General features: G+C 49.7%; 2 protein-coding genes across 2 annotated transcripts in view; one reads left to right on the forward strand and one right to left on the reverse strand.

Annotated features, from left to right (window-relative positions):
* The window catches only part of LOC135460963 (zinc finger protein 850-like), an 89,491-nt gene that overhangs the window by 38,730 nt on the left and 28,238 nt on the right, over positions 1 to 22,523 (reverse strand). The window contains exon 3 of the mRNA XM_064737943.1: positions 5,778 to 6,536. Within this exon, the coding sequence (XP_064594013.1) occupies positions 5,778 to 6,536 (759 nt within the window). The remainder of the gene's footprint in view (positions 1 to 5,777; positions 6,537 to 22,523) is intronic.
* Positions 13,500 to 21,829, forward strand: LOC135460960 (zinc finger protein 239-like). Its single transcript, XM_064737941.1, has 2 exons — positions 13,500 to 13,512; positions 20,991 to 21,829. The coding sequence occupies exons 1-2, from the start codon at positions 13,500 to 13,502 to the stop codon at positions 21,827 to 21,829; spliced, it is 852 nt and encodes a 283-aa protein (XP_064594011.1).

Consider the following 22,523-nt stretch of genomic DNA (forward strand, 5'->3'; position numbering starts at 1 on the left):
GAGAACTCGTCCAAGCCTTACCAGCTGCCTCCTCCCACCCAGACCTTGTCCCCCAGTGCTGGGAGCAGCTGCCAGGGCTGGCTGAGAGCTGTCCCTGGCAGGCAGCAGAGTCCCTGCCCCAGCACAGCGCCCTGGGCTGCAGGACCCTGCTCTGCAGGACAGCCCTGGGCACCCCTGGCTGCTCTGCACAAGAGACAATCAGAGAATGTACTCACAGGATCTGTAGGCATTGGGATGTTCCAGCTTTAGGAGATGGCTCCAAGAGCTGCAGCTGCATTGTCCTGCAGCCAGAGGTTCCTGTGTCAAGGGCTGGCAGTGATTCTGCCCCAGGCCCCAGGCACTGAGACTGCCCCAGGAAGGGTTGTCTCAGCACCTTCCCAGCCCTGACTGATTGAAGCTCTCTGTGCCTCTGTGCTGTGCCCGGGGTGGCTGCAGGCAGTGCCCCAGCCCTGCTGGGCTGGCAGAAGAGCTGCTCATCAAGAGAAATGTGCTTTTGAAGCTCTTCTTGGTTACCAGGAGCTGCCTCTGTGCCAGGAGCCCAGCCCAGCTCAGCAGCACAGACACAGCACAAGGACTTTAATGAGCCTCTGGGGCTTTGTGCTCAGGCCCTGAACATCAGTCCCTGAGAGGGAGCTGAAGAAACCTCTCCAGAACTCCAAGTCAGAATCCAACTCCAAACTTTCTTGGACTTTTAATGGGTCCCACTGAGGAACACCACTGAGAAAGTGTCCCCAGGCCCCAGGCAGAGAAGAGAACTGCAGGCAGTGATGACAGGTGGGGACAAAGAGAAGCCAATTCTTGGTGCCCTTGGGCTCAGCAGGATCTGTGCCACCAAGGGCTGTGAGGAGACACCTTGTCCTGAGGCACTGGGGCCTCCTGGCACAGCCCCAGCCAGGCTGGGCACTGTCAGCCCCTTGTCCTGCCCTCAGCATCCCCCCCTAGCCCACATCCCAGTGACCTCAAGAGTCTGCTGGAAGGATTCCCTGGGGAGCCTTGCTCAGGAATGGCCCTGGGGGCTCCTTAATGCTCCCAGGGACTGCAGGTTTTTCAAAGGACTTTGGCTTTGGCCTTGGAGTCTCTGAGAGGTTTGGGCAATCATGGCCTGAAATTATCTGCTTTAATGAGTCCTTTGAGAGCTTTTGTCAGTAACAATACTCAGTGGGTTCAATAATGCTTCAACGTACTTCAGTTATTTTAAGGTACTTGGTGTTTCACTTTTCATACAAACTCTATGAGAAGTTTGTGCAATCATGGCCCCAATTATCTACTTTAATGAGTCCCTTGGTAGCTCTGTACTGACACTCAGTGGGGCACATTAATACTTTGAGATACTCAAGATTTTTAATGTACTTTGGATTTTCCTTTCCACACTGAGTCTCTGAGAGCATTTAGTGCCATCCTGGCCTCCAATTCTTTCCTCCAAGCAGTCCAGGAGTAGCCTGTGTTGGGAATGACCTCAGTGGGACCCATTTATGCCTCGAGACACTTTGGATGTTTCTTCTGACTTTGACTCCTGGAAACGTTTGTGCAGCCTCTTCTCAGGCCCTGAGGTTGCAGGGCTCATCTCCAAATGCACCACAGGGCTCATTAGCATCAAGCAAGTCCTGACAAGCTATGGTTCTGCCTTGATTTCCATCTGCTCTTATGGAGTTCATCAGAAATGTTTCTGTAGTGGTTTTGGTTCACCATTTTGAGATTTCTCAAAATCAGTTTCGGTTCAGTGTTGGCTAATTACCAGTGCACTCACTAGAATACCCTTATTCATTTCCTGCTGCAAGACAGGATTAGGAGAAAGGAAAAGCAGGTTTAAAGCTTTAAAAGGGTATAAATTAGAGCTTATAAGTAGTAATTAAAGAACGAGAAATAAGAATCAGAACAAAACTTTCAGAACACTTCGCCCCTCCATACAACCTTCTCTTTCTTACTGAGAATACAAAGAGACAAACCCCAAACAATTCAGTCACTTTACCACCTCTAGAATAGCCTTTTTTCAGTTCACTTAAGGAGAGAAGTTCCTCTTGTTAATGTTATGGAGACTTCCATCTAAGAAAACAGTTCTCTTGTGGCTTTTTATTTTCACTAATAGCAGCGACCCAGAAAAATCTGTAATTGTGAAGTCCCTCCAACTTCTTCACAGCTTTTCCCACAGTTGTCTTTATGGGCCATGTCAACTAACAGGGTATTAGTTTAAAGATAAGCTGTTTAAGAGCAAAAGTTCTCTTCATCTATCTCTGAAATCATTTTCATCTGACTATGACAGAGCTGTCAATCACACAGCAGGGGCAGTGCTAACCCAGGTCTTAATGACTGAGCTGTCAATCACACGTCAGACACTGTTGGTACCTATGTGTGTGTCTTTCTACAGATTTTTGTCTTGCTGTTGTTTTCTATTTCTTCTTCAAATCCTACTTACCTGTAACATTTTTGAGTAAATTAACATCTTCAGAATTAAAGGTTTTAAGGTTAAATGGGCTAAGTTATTCAAGTTAATGTTATGATGAGAGGTTTATGTTGAAATAGATGTTGTATTAAAACCTTTGCCAAATTTCCTGGATTGCCTATATTGTGTCAGTAAAATTTTGTGTCATTTTGACCTCTGAGCTCAGTTGGTCAGAGCATGGTGCTGGTATCACTGGGCTGTGGGTTCAATCCCTGTGTGGGCCATTCACTTAAGAGCTGGACTTGATGATCCTTGTGGGTCCCTTCCTACCAAGAATATTCTTTGCATCTGTGCATGTTGAGAATATCTGGTTGGTGTTTCTCCTGTGCACCAAACTCAAGTCAAGGAACCTTTGGTTACCCCCAGCATTTCAGTGTTCTGGGTGCACACTGCAAGCTCACAATGGCATCTTGTTTTCATGAAGCTCCACAGTGTCACACTGGCCCCTTTCTTCAATGGCCCCCAAGAGTGCCCCAATGATCTCCTTGGTTCCACAACTTCCCACAGTGTCCCACTGGCCCCTTGGTTCCACGAGGATCTGCAGCACACACAGGTTTATGGCATTTGTCCTTGCTGCCCCTCACATTCCCCTGCCCCACAAACAGCCCTGAGCCACCTGTAAGGGACAGGCCCTGCTGGCCCAGGCTGGGCTCAGGGCTTGGCCTTTCTGCTTCCCCCAGCCAGCCCAGGCCTTGCTCAGCATTGCAGTTCCCTGCTCAGAGCCTTTGGCTGCCTGCAATCCTGGCCTCAAGGACCTGCTCTCAGCAGTCCCTGGGGAGCCTTTGGCACTCCCTGCCCTCAGTGGGGCCCAGTGATGCTCCAAGGCAGTTGGAGTTTTGCTTGACTCCTTGAGTGGCTTCTTCAGCCTTTTCTTAGTGCCTGAGGGTCCTGAACTCAGCCCCAAATCCACCCTGGGGATCATCAAAATACAGAAAGCCTTGGGTAGGGTTCTTTCTCTTCTTTCAATTGTTATCAAGTCTCCAGGGCTTGTGCAGCTGATTGGAGTCCATTTGGAGTTCTGTTAAGGAGGAAGGTTTCAACGTGCACCTCATGAGTTTTCTTGTTTACTCAAGGCAATATATTTATTTTTCAGTTAAGAGAAGAGCTGATAGAAGCATTCCCCAGGTGACCTTGATGCTGAACGTCTCCTTAGGAGGTCTGGGCACAGAGAAGAATGAGCCCCTTGAGGGCTGACCCTGTTTGGACAAGCTGCTCCTCACCCCCAGCCTCACCATGTCTGACATGGCCCACCTGGCACTGACATCCCTGTGCCCTGCAGCAGAACCTTGTCCCCTGAGCTCTGCAGCTCCATGTCCAGCCCATTGGACCATGTCCCACCTGCTCTCATCAGGGCTCTGCCTGCACACAGGCCCAGGAGAAGTTTTCCTGTTGGGAAGGAAAGAATGGAAAAGCCGGAGCAGGTTTCCTGAACAACAAACCCCACTCAGGAGTGGAATGGTGTCACCTTTCTCCAAGGGACAGTGTGAGCAGAAATGATCTCTGGAAGCAGAATTCTCTGAGTCTCCCAGCTGAATTCTCTGCCCCTGTCCTTTCCCTGGAACTCTGTTGCAGATGGAAGACGCTGATGCCATCCTCACCTTTAACCTCTCTTGGAATGCAAACAGATATTCCGAGGTGTGTTCAGCAGGATCTGCTCAATTTTTCTACAAAACTTTTGTGTTCCTCATGGAACGAAGGGGCCATATTGACACTGATGGGGTGACATGGAAGCGAGGAGTCAGTTGTGACCCTGGAGTGCCATGGAACCAAGGCCCATGGTGACACAGCAGGGCCAAATGGATCCAGTGGTCCATTGTGACACTGTGGATCCAAGGAGACCATGGAGACACCCCCAGAACCTCATGGAACCAAGGTGTCCATGGTGACCCAGTGGGGCTGCATGGAGCCAATGGTCCATGGTGACACTGCCCATCCAAGGAGGCCATTTGGACACTGTAGAAGCTCATGGAGCGAGGGAGGCCATTGTGACACTGAAGAACTTCAGGGCACCAAATATCCATGGTGACACAGCAGGGCATCATGGGAACCAAGGAACTGCTGTTGGCAGTAGGGAAACTCATGGAACCAGGGGCCCTTGTGGCACTGCAGAACCAACAGAGCTGCTGGACCTTGTGCCCTGGCCCTGCACAGCTCCTTGGGAGGCACGGCAGGAGCAGCTCCCTGGGAGCCTCGGGAATGCCCCTCTGGGATCCACGGCACCCACTCCCAGGGGCTGGAATGGCAGTTCCCAGCCAGGAAAAGATTTTCCTCCCCTGGGAGGCAAAGCTCTTAAGAAGGAGCCAAAAGCCAAGTGGAGCAAGATCTTACAGTGACATTTCACTGCCAGCCTTCATAACTTCATCCATGGTTGTTGTAGCTCGTGGATTGGGAATGAAATCACGGCAGGGTCTTTGCTGGGAGCTGCCCTGGCTCAAGAGAGACTCTGAGAGAGAAACAGAGCAGGCAAAGAGAGGCAGGAGAGAAAGGAGGGCACAAACACAATAAGCTGAGAAGGTGGCACTCTGAAAAACAAACTGGAACTGACTGAAAATGAATGGGACAGAAATCAGTAATTCTAAAAGTTTCATTTACTATCAAAATATGTCCCAACCCCCCAGCCCCACACAAACCTGATCCCACACCCTCAAATTTGGATCCCACTTCTTCCCATCTCCTTCTAATCCCATCTCACCCTGGAGGCTGTGGAATTGAGTAATTTCAGCATGGACTGAATTTTTCTGAGGTGGGAACAAGGCATGATAAGGTGCAACTGAGCCTTTTTAGGGTAAGATTTAGTTGTTTTCAGTGGGACAGTGATTTTGAGGCAACAGATTGATCTCTCTTGGCTCTTGGAATGCAAAGAGATGGAGAACACTACCTGAAAGAATCCAACAGGGAGGAAAAGCCCAAGAGATCCCACAGGGTGAGAGGCTCCATACCCAGCCCAGGATGCTCTGAGGAAGAAAGAACCACTCTGTGCCAGGAAGGTGGACAAAGCTTCTGCCAGAGAAGAACCCACAAATCTTCCAGAATATGTCCCCAAACCTAAATTCCCCCTGAAATACCTATGAAATGGTGGGACCTAAAACATCTCTGATCAATTTCATTCTTTTTAGTCCTATTTCATATGGTTTTAAGGAAAGAAGATAATTCACAAGAAAATTAAGGCCAAACCAAAAGGATAACCAGCCATCTGTCTTCCTAACATGGATCACAGAGAAATGTGGATCAGCAGGGCTCTGACCAACATTGTTCCTCACATGGGGGATGAAGTTTGAGCAGTGCACAAAGCTCTTCTTGCAGTCGGGGCATTTGAAGGACTTCCCTTACCGGTGCTTCCGTTGGTGTCTGGTCAAGTGAGAGCTGCTGGAGAAGCTCTTCCCACACTGGGGACACTCGTAGGGCCTCTCCCCAGTGTGGATGCGCTTCTGGGTGATGAGGTGGGAATTGTGCTTGAAGCCCTTCCCATAGTCGGGGCAATGGAAGGGCCTCTCATCCATGTGAATCCATTGGTGCTGGAGAAGATGGGAGCTGGTCTGAAACCTCTTCCTACACTCAGGACACTCGTAGGGCCTCTCCCCAGTGTGGATCATTTGGTGGATGATCAGCTGGGACCTCCGACTGAAGGTCATCTCACATTCCCCACACTTGTGGGGAATCCTCTCCCCAGTGAGGATTCTCTGATGATGGATCAAGTGAGAGCTGCAGATGAAGCTTATCCCACATTCCCCAAACTCATACGGCTTCTTGCCTTTGTGGATGTGCCGGTGGGTGACAAGGGTGGAGTTGTGCGTGAAGCCCTTCCCGCCATCAGGGCAGCAGAAGGGCCTCCCCTCGGTGTGAATCTGCTGGTGGTGGATGAGATGGGAGCTGATCTGAAACCTCTTCTGACACTTGGGACACTCGTAGGGCCTCTCCCCACTGTGGATGCATTGGTGGGTCACAAGGGTGGATCTGTGGCTGAAGCCCTTCCCACACTCCCCACACTCATAGGGCCATTGTCCAGTGTGGATCATCTGGTGGCTGATCAGGGTGCTGCTCTGCCTGAAGCTCTTCCCACACTCCAAGTACTTGTGGGCCTTCTCCCCATGATGAAGCTGCTCATGGGCCACCAGCTCTGAGCTCTGGCTGAAGCTCTGTCCCCCTTCCTGGCCCAGGGTGGGTCTTTCCTCCTCAGAGCACCTGGGCTGGGTTTGGAGCCCCTCCTCCTGTGGGATCTCTGTGACTTTTCCTCCCCATTGGATTCCTGTGCCCTGGAGTCACTCAAAATGGTCTCTTCCACAAGGTTCTGCTGTGGAGATTTGTCCTCCCTGGACTTCATCCTCAGCCCCTTCCCTGGAGGAGGAAGGACAAGGACAGGATGGGATTTGCCTCCATGCCACAGGAAGGGGAAAGAGATCCCCCCAGTGCATACCCAGCAGGACGGCATTGGCAGTGGGGTTGTCCTGCAGCCGGGGGCCATGCTGGGCTGGGAGATGGAGCAGGAGAGAGGGGGAAAGGGGCACTGACTTCCTCCTCACCTGCCTGGGTGTCCTGGGGCTCCTTCCTGTTCCTCACAGCCTCCTCCTCCATCCAATCAAGATTTGGGAATGGGAAATTCTGTTCTGGGAGGAAAACAAAGCATGCGCACATTGTCTTTTGTTCTGGTTTGAAGGCAAACCAGGGGGACAGTCTAAGTATGAATTACAATTTATTGAAATATGTATCCCAATATAACCAGTTAGATGGTGCCCAGGCCAGTTCTGACCTTCGCTGCTGGGCCACAGGCAGCACTGTGGTGTTTTACCCCAGAGATACCTTGGCTGGCGGCAGAGTGCAGCGGGGCACAAGACAGGACTCCGTTCTCCTCAGGAGAGAGCTTCTGGCGATGGTGAAGAAAAGAAGGGAGCGGATTCTGCTAGAAGGTAGCCAGATGTTTATTCCATGAGCACAGATATGTCTGCACTGGGCCACTGCTGGTAACAGAATGCCGGCCGCATGGTCTCATTAACTTTATAAGCTCGGGGACAGGGGAAGGGGAGGGGACAGGTGAGTTACCAACCAGGTGAAGGGGGCAGGGTCTCAAGGGAGGATGACACTTAGACAGTCCAATGAGCCCCAGGCCTAAGGAGCATCCTTTGAAATCGACAAATCACACGACGCCTTGCTGGTATGTTAGCCTGATTGACAGGGCACACTCAGCAAGGGGTGAGGGGGAAGGGAGAAGGGATAGGTACACATGGGAAGGGCCCCGGAAGTTTAAAACCGGACATTGCAACACACCACAACAAACTCTCCCCCTAGTTTTGTTTAAAAAGAAGAGGACTGTGTTTATGGTGCAGAATGATTCTACTGAGGCTTCCAGGTCATCCACTGGAGCACTGAGGGCTTCCAAATGGTAGACCTCAGGAGGGGGAGATGAGCTTGAGGTTAGCTTGAGAACCATGCGTCTGATTACTCCAAAAACAATGCTAAAAACTACAATAACTACAACTAAAATAAACAGCACTAAATTACAGTTTTCAGAATAGATCCCAACCAGCCCGAGAGTCCCCAGCCATTGAAAAGTCCATTCAGCTCGTTGTCAGTTTCTCTGTTTGTTGTGGTGTGTTGCAATATCCTGTTTTACCTTCTCCCTTCCCCCTCGCCCCTCGCTGAGTGTGCCCTGTCAATCAGGCTAACATACCAGCAAGGCGTCGTGTGATAGGTGACCCTAGTACCTGGAGACCCTGCCCCTTCACCTGGTTGGTGGCTCACCTGTCCCCTCCCCTTCCCCTGTCCTGAGCTTAAAATGTGAATGAGACCATGCGGCCATTATTCTGTTATCAGCAGTAGCCCAGTGCAGACATATCTGTGCTCATGGAATAAACATCTGGCTACCTTCTAGCAGAATCCGCTCCCTTCTTTTCTTCACCATCGCCAGAAGCTCTCTCCTGAGGAGAACGGAGTCCTGTCTTGTGCCCCGCTGCACTCTGCCGCCAGCCAAGGTATCTTTGAGGTAAAACACCGCAGAGCTGCCTGTGGCCCAGCAGCGAAGGTCAGAACTGGCCTGGGCACCATCTAACTGGTTATATTGGGATACTTATTCCAATATCTGTTGATGTCTGAGAACCTTTATCGAGGTAGTCCATATGTGGTTTGGGCTGCGGTACTATGTAGGAGATTGCAGGTGGGATGATCACGAGTAGGACGAGAAGCAGGCTCGGTCTCATGACGTCTCGAGGCTACACACGAACAGTGGGATCTAAACTGGTACAAAAACTTGAGACAAACATATATTACAAACTATTCCAGATAGGAGGCTTAAATGGAATTTCCTCCAGAGAACGCGTGCGGCGTTTTCTTCTCCAGGCAGCGTGAGCAACCTGGGGTGCTTCTGCAGATTTCTCTGAGACTTTGGGAACATAGGGCTTTACCCATTTGGAAGGAACCCACCTTAAACCAGAGGGGGTGGACACACAGGCGTATCCACGTCCCCAAGTAACCAATTTGTAAGGTCCCACCATTTTCCAAGTCTCAGGGTCCTTTACTAAAACTGGAGGTTTTTCTTTCATCAACCTGTGACTGTTCCCCCCAAAGTGGCGTAGGATGGGTGGGTTCAGGCTGTCAAAAGAACAATTCAGAAAATTGATTGTGAATAGTGCCCTGGATAACCGGATGTGGGGAGGTTCTACCTTCAGAACCTGTTGTTGCTGGTCCAGGACCCTTTTAATATCACGGTGAGTTCTTTCTACAATGGCTTGACCTGTAGGGGAGTAGGGGATGCCAGTTTTGTGCTCTACTCCCCATTGCTGCAGAAAGCTCCCGAATTCCTTGGATTTATATGCAGGCCCATTATCAGTTTTCAGCTCCTTGGGGATGCCCATGAAAGAAAAAGCCTGTAAGAGGTTTAATAGCATCAATAGATGATTCTCCTGTGTGGGCAGAAGCATAGACCGCTCCAGAAAAGGTATCTACACTAACATGAACATATTTCTGCTGTCCAAAAGCCTGTATGTGTGTTACATCTGTTTGCCACAGTTCACAACTGTTCAGTCCCCTTGGGTTTGCTCCCGTACTCACTCTAGGGAGTGCATGTTGTTGGCAATTTGGGCACGTGGCCACAATCGCTTTGGCCTGTTCTCGAGTGATGTTAAACTGGCGAACCAGGCCAGGTGCATTTTGGTGGAAAAGCTGGTGGCTGATTTTTGCCTGTTCAAAAACATTTGGGAGAGTGGCCATCACTGCAGGCGCAGCAAGAGCATCTGCCCTTCTGTTGCCTTCAGCGATAAACCCTGGCAAGTCAGTGTGTGACCTGACATGCATCACATAAAAGGGTTGCTCTCAGTGAGTGACTGACTTTACCAGTTTTGAGAGCAATTCAAAAAGTGCAATGTTAGATACATCTTGCAGTATTGCTTGATCTGCTCTGGATACTACTCCTGCCACGTATGCAGAGTCCGTAATCAGATTAAATGGTTCTGAGAACCTTTCAAAAGCCCTAACAACCGCAGCCAATTCAGCAACCTGAGGTGAACCTTCCACCTCAGCAATGTCCATCTCCCACTGCTGGGTTTGAGGATCCTTCCAAGTCATAACAGACTTGTGTGACCTCCCGGACGCATCTGTAAAGACAGTTAGAGCCCTTTTTAAAGGTCTCCTACTTAGAGCAGTTCTTAATTTTAAAGTAAATTGAACATCTTGTTCAAACAATTTGCAAGTGGGCCGTGCTACCGAAAATTGTCCTGAGTAGGAATCCAGAGCAAACTGCAACACTTCATTTTCTTGAAACAATTGTTCCAGTATTTTCATAGTATTTTGACCTGATTTTAACTCAACTGGAATGTGAATGCACTTAAAATCACATCCTGCTAACTCCCTGATCCGGGTCCTTGCTTTTCGGATCAGTTCTGCTATCAGCTCCTGAGGCTTTGTCAGTCTCTTGGACCTTTTGTGACTGAGGAAAACCCATTCTATGATCAAGAGAGAGTCCCTCTGGTCCCGGTCCTTTTTTGGTGTGTCCTTTGCCTTAGGTGTTTGTTTTTCCTCCCACTGGAAAATAATTCCATGGAGGTGTGGCAACTTGCCTAGGATGATAAATTTGAATGGCAGATCAGGCCGGCATCGGTGGGCCTGTCTTGTGGACATTGCAATCTGAACCTTTTCTAGAGCTTTCCGTGCCTCTGGGGTAATGGACCTAGGAGCCCCTGGGTCCTCTCCCCCTTTCAATAAATTGAAAAGAGGGGCAAGGTCTTCATTAGTCAGACTAAGCCATGGTCTTACCCAATTCAAAGACCCACACAACTTGTGGACATCCGCAAGGGTCTTGATCCTTGGATTGATTTCTAGTTTTTGAGGAACAATGGTCCTATTTCCAATTTCTAAGCCCAAATACTTCCAAGGTGGCATCTTTTGAATTTTCTGTTCCTGGAGCTCGAACCCTGCAACAATCAATGCATCGATCGTTAGGTCAAGCGCATGTGTTAGTAAATCATCATTGGGGGCACACACAAGGATATCATCCATATAATGATAAATGATGGCCTTCTCTGCGGCTGCACGAACTGGGGAAAGCAGGGAAGAGACATACCACTGGCAGATAGCTGGAGATACCTTTAGGCCCTGAGGAAGAACGGTCCAATGGCACCTTTTCATAGGAGCTTCTGAATTGATAGAAGGGACAGAGAATGCCAAACGTGGTGCATCATCAGGGTGCAATGGGATTTGGAAAAAACAATCTTTAATATCAATAACAGCTAATTTCCAATCTTGGGGAAGCATTGTTGGGGATGGCATACCAGGTTGAGGAGAACCCATATCTTCAATTACATTATTAATTTGTCGGAGGTCACAGAGAAGTCGCCACCTCTTTTTGTCAGCTTTTTGGATGACAAACACTGGAGAGTTCCATGGGGACGTGGTCTCCACAATGTGGCCCTTTCTTAGTTGCTCTTGTACTAGTTCCTCAAGCACCTTTATTTTTTGTTTACTGAGTGGCCACTGTTTCACATCAACTGGTTTGTCTGTTTTCCACTTAAGTTTTTGGGTGGGGCGCTGTTGTTTAATGACTGCTGCACAAAAATGCTGTGGAGAGTCTGGAATATTAATTGTGACACCCCACTGGGCCATTAAATCTCTCCCTAACAAAGGTTCTGAATAATCTAACACAAATGGACGGATATTTGCCAATTGTCTGTTTGGACCCTCGAATTGAATAATGCTTTTGGATTGCCTTGCCAATTGCAGACCTCCTACACCTGGAAGGTGACCAGCAACATTTTGTAAAGGCCAGTGTGCTGGCCAGTCTTGTACTGGAATCACTGTGCAGTCTGCACCTGTGTCTACAAGCATCTCAATGCGTTTAGACTCCCCACCCCCACTGACATTGCACCACAATTTGGGTTTATCTGTCCCAATAACTTGGACCCGGGCAACTGTGGGCCCTTGTTTATCGACATTTTCAGGTAAAGATGGCACAGGGATAGCTTGAGCAACAATTTGTCCCTTAGGAAGAAACAGGGGTGGGTGGAAACAGTGCAGGCTGAGAACAAATTGCTTGGGATCTGATGTTGTCAGTCCCGGAGCAATTTCGATCTCTTGTGGTGTGTTTTTGTCCCCAGTGATGATGTACTTACAACGAATTTGGTTCCAAGTACCCTTCTGTTCAGGATTTACAGAGACAATATGCCAGTCAGTGTCTTTCAGGTGGAGTGACTCTGTCAGCTGCAACCTGTAAGGCTCATTGACAGAAGATGCGGTTAATACAGAATCACTTAAATCATAACAAAGGTTATTTTGTTTTACTTTCAACAGTGGACTAGCAGACTTGGTCTTTGAAGCACCTGCTTCACTTACACAAATGTTAATATTATTGCGCGCTTGATTTATTTTGCTACCCTTATTCTCTTGGCCTGCTCTTTTTATGTCTGCACGCCTGGCAGGCTGGCGCTTTATTCTTCGTTTTTTTGTTGTTGACCCCCAGGGAGGGCTTGTAGTTCTCCTCCCCTGCCATTTCTAAATTCATCAAATTCCTTTTTCAGGGGGCACTGGTTACTCCAGTGTCCTAGGTTATTACAAAGCAGGCATGGTTTAGTGGGCTCAACCATTGCCGGTCTCCGCTGCTGCCCAGGGTACTGCTGTGCTGAAAGAGAAGGTGCAGGGCTGGCAACAGCGACACGCTGGGGTGGTCTTGGCAGCAGCCTTGGTCTGGTGTCTTCAGCCACACTCATCAGACTAGAACTTTCCTGTTACAGACTAGAAGCATATCTTTTAATGTAGGGGAAGGTTCCATAGGAAGGCTCAGGATTGCCGCTCGACACTGTTCATTTGCATTTGTAAACGCTATTTCTTCTAAAATTGCTTCCCTAGCATTTTCCTTTTTAACCTGTATTTCAATGGCTCTAGTTAGCCTTTCTACAAATTTCAAAAAAGGCTCTGATGGTAGTTGTTTGATTTTACTATAGGGCTCAAAAGGCCCCTCAGGTTGGAGGGAAAAGAATGCTTTTTCAGCTGTTTCTTTTACCTTCTCGAGTGTTTCTGCAGGAATTGCAGTAGCTTGGACTGAGGGAGAAGACCACTGGCCTTCACCACAGAGGTGCTCCATGGTGATAGGGTTACCACTGTTGTCTTTTGCTGTGTTTGGATCAGCCTGTAAGCCTGGGAGAGCATCTTTTAGCAGTTGTTTCAATGCTGATTCCCATAATTTGAATTCCGTGGATGTCATGAGACATGAAAACAGTTGTTTTAAATCATGTGGAACCACAATAGTCCTACTTAATTCAGAATTTAAAAGGCCGCGGAAATATGGACTGTGTGGACCATATTCCTTATGAGATTTACAGATCTCTTTAATCAATTGTCGTCCAAAAGAACTCCAATTAGCAGTTGGGGCTGCTCCAGCTTGAGCTGCAGGCTGAAACATAACAGGAGCTAGTGACAACATGGGACTATGCATTGGGTCTGCTGTTCCCTGCTCTGTATCCCTTGAATTAGAAGCATTGGGATCACAGCTACAGGTTTGGGGACAGGCAGTGGGTGTGTTCCCACCATGGGAACCCAGGGAGGGGGCGGGGACAGGGAGTCGGCAAGGGGCTGGGCAACCATGGGAACAACAGGTGGGGTCAAGGGGCAGGGGGGGGGGATACCGGGGGAACAGGGGGCGGGGTCACCTGGTGACATCACGTCAGCAGACGCCCCCTGGGAGGAGTAGAGAGGCGGAGCTGAGGGTACTGCAGGAAAGGCAGGGGGAGGGGAAAAGGTGTCACGAGGAACAGGAGGAGAGGGGGATGGGGCAGGAATTTTGGGATGCTTAAGAGGATTTTGGGAAGAAGAAGACCCGGTTTGGGAAGATGCCACGTGGCATCCACCATCTTGTGCACCCCCTAGGGACTGGGGACCATTTTGGACATCACTGCTCTCCGAAAAGCTAACACGTGCTCGGGATTTTAGAGGAGGGGATTGGGAAAGACACGCAGCCTGGCTAGGGCTTTGAGAACAAAACAACTCAGGTATTTTTGCACTCTCTGGGAGCTGACTTCCCAATGAGTTTGCACTCTTTAAAATACCAAGTTTTGGGGAAAGAGGTTTAGGGGTTTTAGAGGGAGAGGGAGGAACAGGGAGAGCAGAGGTACATGGCTTTACATTTGGCTTTTTCTCCATTTCCTTTTGTTTGAGCAATGCTGTTCGAATTTGTAAACTCCAGAACACAAATTTAGCTGAGGATAATTTGCCAGATTGTCCTAAGGTTATCAATTCATTCCCAACTTTATCCCAGAATTGAATATTGTGGATTTCTTCAGGGGAAATGTTTGGGAACTGCAGAAAAAGCCATCTTATAAACTGTTTCAATTTTCCTTTAGAGAATTTCACATTACTCTTGACTAAAATGCTAACAATATGATAATACACTCCCCTTTGTACAATGCTAAGTTTGGAACCCATGTTAAAAAGCAAAGTACTTAATCCCGCCTGACCAAAAACAAAGCTAAAATCAGCTACCAATTTCTAAAAAAACCACAGATAGAAAGCGATAACGAGCAGACAAAAGCTTCACAATGCAGCTGTATATACTGCTTTTAAAATTCCCGGGCAGCAGCAGCAAGGCACGCCCTGCCGAGCCGAGGCAGAAACAAAGCTTCCCCCGCGGTGGAAAGACAGCAGCCACTCCACATGGCAGCCGAAACCGGGACGCCCCCCCCGCCGCCGCGTGTGCAAAGCACTCTCGACCCCGCAGGTCCCCCGGCCACGTGGAAAGAGAGCCCGCAAAGAGAAAGAGAAAGAGAATCTCCTAACACGTGTCTGAGCACGCTGCTGAGCCGGGGGGGGAAGGGCAGAGAGCGATCCCGCTCCGGCGCGAATTCTAAAAAACAGTGAAACACGCGGCAAAAAATAAAGCTAGAACGCTATGAATTCTTGTCTGTGGGGCTGCGCAGCCAAAATGCAAAGGCAAAAAAGGAACAGAACTCGCGGCAGAGTCTGTTTTTGAGCTTCTGCTCAACTGAAAGCAGAGATACTCACGTGAAATGGAAGCTGTAGGCTGGGTCTAGGCAGGCAGGTCTCCACCGGAAAAGGACCTCTCTGTGTGCAAGAGAGGCTACCCTTTTCTTCCTCTGGAAAATCTGTTCACCACAATGAAGCAGGGCTTTCCAAAGGCGCCGAACAGTCCACGAAACTTTTTCTGGGAGTATTCCCAAAGTCTCTAGCTGGGAGTCTTGAAGCCAGGCTCCTTTCAGCTGGATGCACGGCTGGCAAAAGCTTCTCTGAGGAACTGCGAGTCCGTTTTCGGGCTGCAGAGTCGAGCCACCCACAGGGACGCCAATATATAGGAATATGTATCCCAATATAACCAGTTAGATGGTGCCCAGGCCAGTTCTGACCTTCGCTGCTGGGCCACAGGCAGCACTGTGGTGTTTTACCCCAGAGATACCTTGGCTGGCGGCAGAGTGCAGCGGGGCACAAGACAGGACTCCGTTCTCCTCAGGAGAGAGCTTCTGGCGATGGTAGAGAGAAAGGGAATGGATTCTGCTAGAAGGTAGCCAGATGTTTATTCCAAGAGTACAGAGGTCTCTGCACTGGGCCACTGCTGGTAACAGAATACCGGCCGCATGGTCTCACTAACTTTATAAGCTCGGGGACAGGGGAAGGGGAGGGGACAGGTGAGTTACCAACCAGGTGAAGGGGGCAGGGTCTCAAGGGAGGATGACACTTAGACAGTCCAATGACCCCCAGGCCTGAGGAGCATCCTTTGAAATCGACAAATCACACGACGCCTTGCTGGTATGTTAGCCTGATTGACAGGGCACACTCAGCAAGGGGTGAGGGGGAAGGGAGAAGGGATAGGTACACATGGGAAGGGCCCCGGAAGTTTAAAACCGGACATTGCAACACACCACAACAACAATTTAATAAGAAAAATCAGATCAAGGCAATGATACAGAAATACTGCCTTAAACTGACAGTCAGGACATAACCCGACACCCTGTGGGTCAGGGTTATGGTAGCAGTCTCATTTAATGGTGGCTGCAGTCCTATTGGAGTGATCAACGTGATTCTGTTCAAGCAGTGATCCTGTAGAAGGTTCTGATCTTCCTCTGAAAGTCCAGTGGTGGTTATGGAGCTCTTGTCCTCTGGGAATCCAGTAGGCAAGATGCTCCTGGTGTTGAAAGCCTCAGCTTATATCCAGGTAGGAATGCTTGGATCCTCCCCCTGGGCAGAGCATCCCACAATGGGATGATGGAATTTTATCAGTCCTGCAGTGACACTCAATGGCCCATTCACAGAAGATATCTCCCCTGGAGGGCGTTATCAGGGGTGAGAATGGAAGAGATAAAGAACATTGCCCCACCTGTTTATAACAGTTTATGGAGATGGTGATTGAAAACATGCATTTGGTTACGTCTTGCATTGCAACCTGAAACAGTGGGGTAATCCCTGCTTGGGTGGGTGAACACCACCCCCCTTACCCAAACTGGCTCAGCTGTAAGACCCCCACACACAGGGGACAATGTCACACTTGCCCTGCCCCAGGGGAGGTCTCTGTCCCTGACACTCCCTTGCTCTCCTCCCTTTCTCTTTCTTTCCATCTCTCTCTACACCTCATATTTACTATTCAATAAAATCCATATTAAATTCAGTCTCATTATCACCTTAATTGGGGCATAGGCTTCTCTCTAATAAGTTTCTTAGCCAGATTGTGACATTATTTTGGCACAATGAGTTCAGGGCACATTTGTCTGATCCCAAGTACCTTTGACAACATCATGGTGCCCTCCTCTGAGGAGGTTGTGGTTCTCTCTGGAGGAACTCCTGGAAACTTGGATGCAGCTTCCTCTGAGCGACTTACAGGAGAACTGATGAGGAAAATGGCTGTTGTGGGTGGCCAGTGTAAAGAAAATATTTTGTTGTCCTTCCTTGAAAAGTTTGTTAAAATCACTGGAGGAAAGGGAGCGAATGATTCCAGCGAGACTGACAAGGTTCATTCACTCCACAGTGAGGAACACAAGGCTGCTGAAAGTCCCACAAGAAGCCCAGCTCAAGTAGCTAAATACTGGAATAACTTCTGAATTCACAGGCTTGGGGGCTTTGCCAAATGTGAGAATCATTTTTCTCTTCATCCCTGTCACCTTTGTGACAGCTACACAAAGCTTCCCCTTCCATTTCAGAATCTGTATTGGATTTAATTCCCACTTTTCTTTAATTGGAACATGCCAGGAGATGAGCTGGAGCTGTTTAGGAATGTATGAAACTTGGATTTGCCACAGAATTGCTTCTATTGTTGGTTTATTCATGTTTGGGATTTGTTTGTGTTTTCATCACAAGTGAGTTGGGGGAAATCATATATTCATCCAAATATTTTATGTAGGATTAAGTTTGATTTTTGCCAAGTTTATTTTGGCCAGTTCCCAGGGGATGCTCGAGGGGTCTCTTTGCCTCTCGCCCTGGGGGATGATTGGGAGGCGCTGGGGAGGGTTGTCCCTGTCCCTGTCACCCCAGGCCATTCCCCAGGGGTGTCCCTGTCCCTGTCACCCCAGGCCATTCCCCAGGGGTGTCCCTGTCACTCCAGAGCACTCCCCAGGGTTGTCCCTGTCCCTGCCTCCCCAGGCCATTCCCCAGGGGTGTCCCTGTCCCTGTCACCCCCGGCCATTCCCCAGGTGGTCTCCATCATTCTCACCCCTGGGAATGCCTGGGGTCTCCCTCCCTCTAACCCCTGTGCCAGGGGGTGCTCAGGGCAGTCTCTGTCCCTCTCAACCCAGGGGATGCTCAGGGGTCACTGTCCCCTCGCCCTGGGGGATGCTCGGGGGGTCTCCATCCCTCTGGCCTCAGGCAATGCCTGTGCAGGGCTGGGGACCAGGGGCTCTGTGTCCCTCTCACTGCTGAGGGTGCTCAGGGCTGGGGGGGCTCTCCGACCTTCTCACACCTGGGGAGGCCGGGGGGGTCTCTGTCCCTCTCAGCCCTGCTGTGACCCCACCCAAACATCATCGGGGTCAGAGGGACAGAGACACCCCCAAACCCCCAGAAGGGCTGAACCTGGGATTTGTCTGGGGCTGAGGACTTAGGAAGGGGCTGGAATTGGGGCTGGTTTGGAGTTTGGGCTGAGATTTGGATTAGAGCTGAGATTTGGGTTAAGGCTAGACATGGGATTAGCTTTAGGGCTGGGGTTGGGATTGGGTCTGGGGATAGACGAGATTGGGACTGGGATGTGATTAAATACAGAACTGTGAGTGTGTCTAAACATGGAGTGAGACTGAGACCAGGATCAGGGTCAGGTTTGGGACTGAGCTCACCCAGAGCGGGACAGGGGGGATGTTACGGTGGGAGGGTTGGGGAAAATGCTGGTTTGGGGAAAAACAAGGTGTGAATGCCTTGGGTAGGGAATTCCTCCCACCCACCTCCATTTCTAGAACTCACCTCATGTCCAAAAATCAAGAGTGAATAAAAAAAAGCTACGAGGAGTTTCCCATTTCCAGTCTCATCCCTCTTGGGTTATGGTTGGTCCCCCATCTCAGGGCTGGTAGGGATCCCATGGGTTCTGGGGATCCCCCCTCTCCAGGGTCCTGCTTTTGGATTCTGGGAGGTTTTGGGGTCCCAAGGTCCCCCTCTCCAGCCTCCCCTCAATCCCCTTCATTCCACCACCCTGTCCTTGTTTAGGGCAAATTTTGTTGAAAACCTCCAAAAGGAGTTTCCTCTAGAATGCAGATTCAGCAGCCTCACCCTCATTCAATTTGGGAAAATATGTCCTTGGAGAAAAGTGTAAAAAACCTGTTATTTTACAGGCAGAGCATTCACCAGCACAAAAATTGAACAGTATTAAGCAATAAAACCTCCTGCTGCTCCAAAACAGATGACAAACTTCGAAAGTATCTTCTTGGGTTGTAGCTTCGTGCACTCAGGGTCTTATCAGTGTCCTATCAGTCTCTTATCAGTCCGTCCAGGGCAGGAAATGCCTTGGCCCAGGCCCTTCCCCATTGCCCACAGGTGTGAGGTGCCGGTGGTGTTCTGGTTGTTCAGTCCAGAACAGATTTAAACAGCTCCAAAGAAAAAGAAAACCCACAGTCCAGGTAACTTCTCTGCCTCAGAGATCTAAAAACTAACTAAAAGCAAAGGAGAGCTCTGTCCTGCTGTCTGTCCATCCAGCAGCTGGAATGTAGAGAAGTGAGTGCAGTTTCTGAAAACAAACTGCAGCTTCTTCCTCCTCTTCGCTCTCAGAACCAGCCTTAAAGGTGCAGAACTCATTTCTGGGCTAAACAGACCGATGGGGGTACGAGCATCATGAAGTCACCCCAGGACACCCCTGTCAGGGTCAGGGGGTCCCGTCCCCGCCTCATCTCCGGGCTGCCGGGGGTCCCCCAGCTCCGGTATCGCCCCTTCCCCTCTCCCCGCCCCGGGGGTCCCTCGTTCCACAGCCCCGGCTCTCACAGGGATCCCCAAAACCAATGTCCCGCCCCGTCGGTACCGGGCCATCCCTATTTGGAACCCCCGGGACCCTCCCGAGCGGCGATCGTGGCTCCTCTTCCCTGGAAAAAGCTCCTCTTAGGGACCCGGAGATATCCGGGGCTCAAGTCCAAGATCTGCCCACTCTGAACACTCTCCTGGAGACCCCTGGCTGGAGTTCTTTGGGAATTTAGCTACTTGAGTTGAGCTTCTTCTGGGACTTTCAGCAGCCCTGTGTTCCTCACCTTGGAGTGAAGGAACCTTGTCAGTCTCACTGTTATCATTTGCCTCCTTTCCTCCAGTGATTTTAACAAACTTTTCAAGGAAAGACAACAAAACGTTTTCTTTACACAGGCCACCCAAAACACACATTTTTCTCGTCAGTTCTCCCATAAGTCACTCAGAGAAAGCTGTGTCCAAGTTCCAAGAGTTCTTCCAGAAAGAACCACAACCTCCTCAGAGGAGGGAACCATGCTGTTGTCAAAGGCACCTGAGGTAAGAGAACAGTGCCCTGAACTCACTGTGCCAAAATAGTGCTGCAATCTGGTTAAGAAAATTATTAGAGAGATATGCCTCTGCCCCAATTAAGGTGCTAATGAGACCAAATCCAAGGTGGATTTTATTGAACAGTAGATGTAAGGCAGAGAGTTGAAAGGAACGGGAAAGGGGGGGAGAGCAAGGGAGTGTCAGGGACAGAGACCTCCCCTGGGGCAGGGCAAGTGTGACATTGTCCCCTGTGTGTGTGGCCTTACCAGGGTGGGGGGTTTACACCTGAGCCAATTTGGGTAAGGGGGGTGGTGTTCACCCCCTGAGCAGGGATTACCCTACTGTTTCAGGTTGCAATGCAAGATGTAACCAAATGCATGTTTGCAATCACCATCTCCATAAACTGTTATAAACAGGTTGGGCAGTATTCTTTATCTCTTCCATGACTCAGCCCTGATAACGGCCTCCAGGGGAGATATCTTCTGTGAATGGGCCATTGAGTGTCACTGCAGGACTGATAAAATGCCATCATCCCATTGTGGGATGCTCCACCCAGGGGGAGGATCCAAGCATTCCTACCTGGATATAAGCTGAGGCTTTCAACACCAGGAGCATCTTGCCTACTGGATTCCCAGAGGACAAGAGCTCCATAACCACCACTGGACCTTCAGAGGAAGGTTCATTACTCTAACAGGACTGCAGCCACCATTTAATGTGACTGCTGCCTACATCCTGACACACAGGGTGTCAGGTTATGTCCTGACTCTGTCAGTGTAAGGCAGTGTTTCTGTATCATTGCCTTGTTCTAAATTTTCTTATTAAATTGAAAATCTAGTTTAGACCCTACCCAGGTTTGCTTTAAAACCAGTACAAATGACAATGTGTGCACCCTTTGTTTTCTTCCCTAAAAAGGATTTCCCATTCCCAAACCTTGACTCAAAGGAAGAGTAGGCTGTGAGGAAGAGGAAGGAGCCCTGGGATACCCAGGCAGGTGAGGTGGAAGTCAGTTCCTATTTCCCCCTCTCTCCTGCTCCGTCACCCAGCCCAGCACAGCCCCCGGCTGCAGGACAACCCCGGTGCCAACCCCGACTGGCTGGGAATGCACTGGAGGGATCTCCTTCCCCTTCCCTCTGGCACGGAGGCAAATGCCATCCTCTCCTTGTCCTTCCTCCACCAGGGAAGGACCTGAGGTTGGAGACCAGGGAGGAAAAATCTCCATGGCAGAACCTTGTGAAAGAGGCCGTTTTGAGCAGCTCCAGTGCACAGGAATCCAATGGTGAAGAAAAGTCCCAGAGATCCCTCAAGAGGAGGGGCTCTAAACACAGCCCAGGGTGCTCTGAGGAAGAACGACCTACCCTGTACCAGGAAGGTGGACAGAGCTTCAGCCAGAGCTCAGAGCTGGTGGTCCATGAGCAGCTTCATCATGGGCAGAAGGCCCACAAGTGCTTGGAGTGTGGGAAGAGCTTCAGGCAGAGCAGCACCCTGATCAGCCACCAGATGATCCACACTGGACAATGGCCCTATGAGTGTGGGGAGTGTGGGAAGGGCTTCAGCTACAGATCCACCCTTGTGACCCACCAACGCATCCACACAGGGGAGAAGCCCTATGAGTGTCCCAAGTGTCTGAAGAGGTTTCAGAGCAGCTCGAATCTCCTCCGCCACCAGCGAATTCATACGGATGAGAGGCCCTTCCGCTGCCCCGACTGTGGGAAGGGCTTCAAGCGCAGCTCCCACCTCATCATCCACCAGCGCATCCACACTGGAGAGAGGCCCTACAAGTGTCCCCAGTGTGGGAAGAGGTTTCAGACCAGCTCCAGTCTAATCCTGCATGAGCGCATTCACACGGATGAGAGGCCCTTCCACTGCCCCGACTGCATGAAGGGATTCAAGCACAACTCCACCCTCGTCACCCACCGGCGCCTCTATGCTGGGGAGAGGCCCTACGAGTTTCCCCAGTGTGGGAAGAGCTTCACCAGCAGCTCTCCCTTGACCAGACACCAACGGAGGCACCAGTAAGGGAAGCCCGGGAAATGCTCCAATTGCAGGAAGAGCTTCATGCACCACTCCAGCTTCATCCCCCATGGGAGGATCCACGTTGGGCAGAGCCCTGGTGACCCACATTCAGTGATCTGTGCTGGGAGGACACCTGGCTGGTTATCCTTTTGGTTTGGCCCCAATTTCCTCTTGATTTTTCTTTATCACTTAAAAACACCTGAAATAGGACTAAAAAGAAAGAAATTTATCAAAGATATATAAAGTTCCATCAGTTAACAGATACTTGACCAGGAATTTATGGGTTTGGGACATATTCTGGAAGATTTGTGGATTCTTGGGGGATTTCAGCAATGTTCTCCATATCCTTGCACTCCAGAATTCAAGACAGGTTAGTATGCCACCTCAAAATTATTTAATCCCATTGAAAACACCTCAATTTTACCCCAAAATTGCTCAATCCATGTAAATACGCCTTATTCTCACCTGAGAAAAACTCAGTCCCATGCAAAATCAACTTGATTCCACAATCTCCAGGGTGAAATGGGATTGGAAAGAGATTGGGAGAAGTGGGATCCAAATTTGAGGGTGTGGGATCGAGAATGTGTAGTTCTGGGTGCATGTGATCTATTTTGATAGTAAATGAAACTTTCAGAACTATTGATTTCTATCCCATTCCTTTTCAGTCAGTTCTGGTCTGTTTTTCAGAGTGCCATCT

The sequence above is a fragment of the Zonotrichia leucophrys genome, unplaced genomic scaffold (assembly GCF_028769735.1).
Source record: "Zonotrichia leucophrys gambelii isolate GWCS_2022_RI unplaced genomic scaffold, RI_Zleu_2.0 Scaffold_136_121556, whole genome shotgun sequence".
NCBI classification, from domain to species: domain Eukaryota; kingdom Metazoa; phylum Chordata; class Aves; order Passeriformes; family Passerellidae; genus Zonotrichia; species Zonotrichia leucophrys.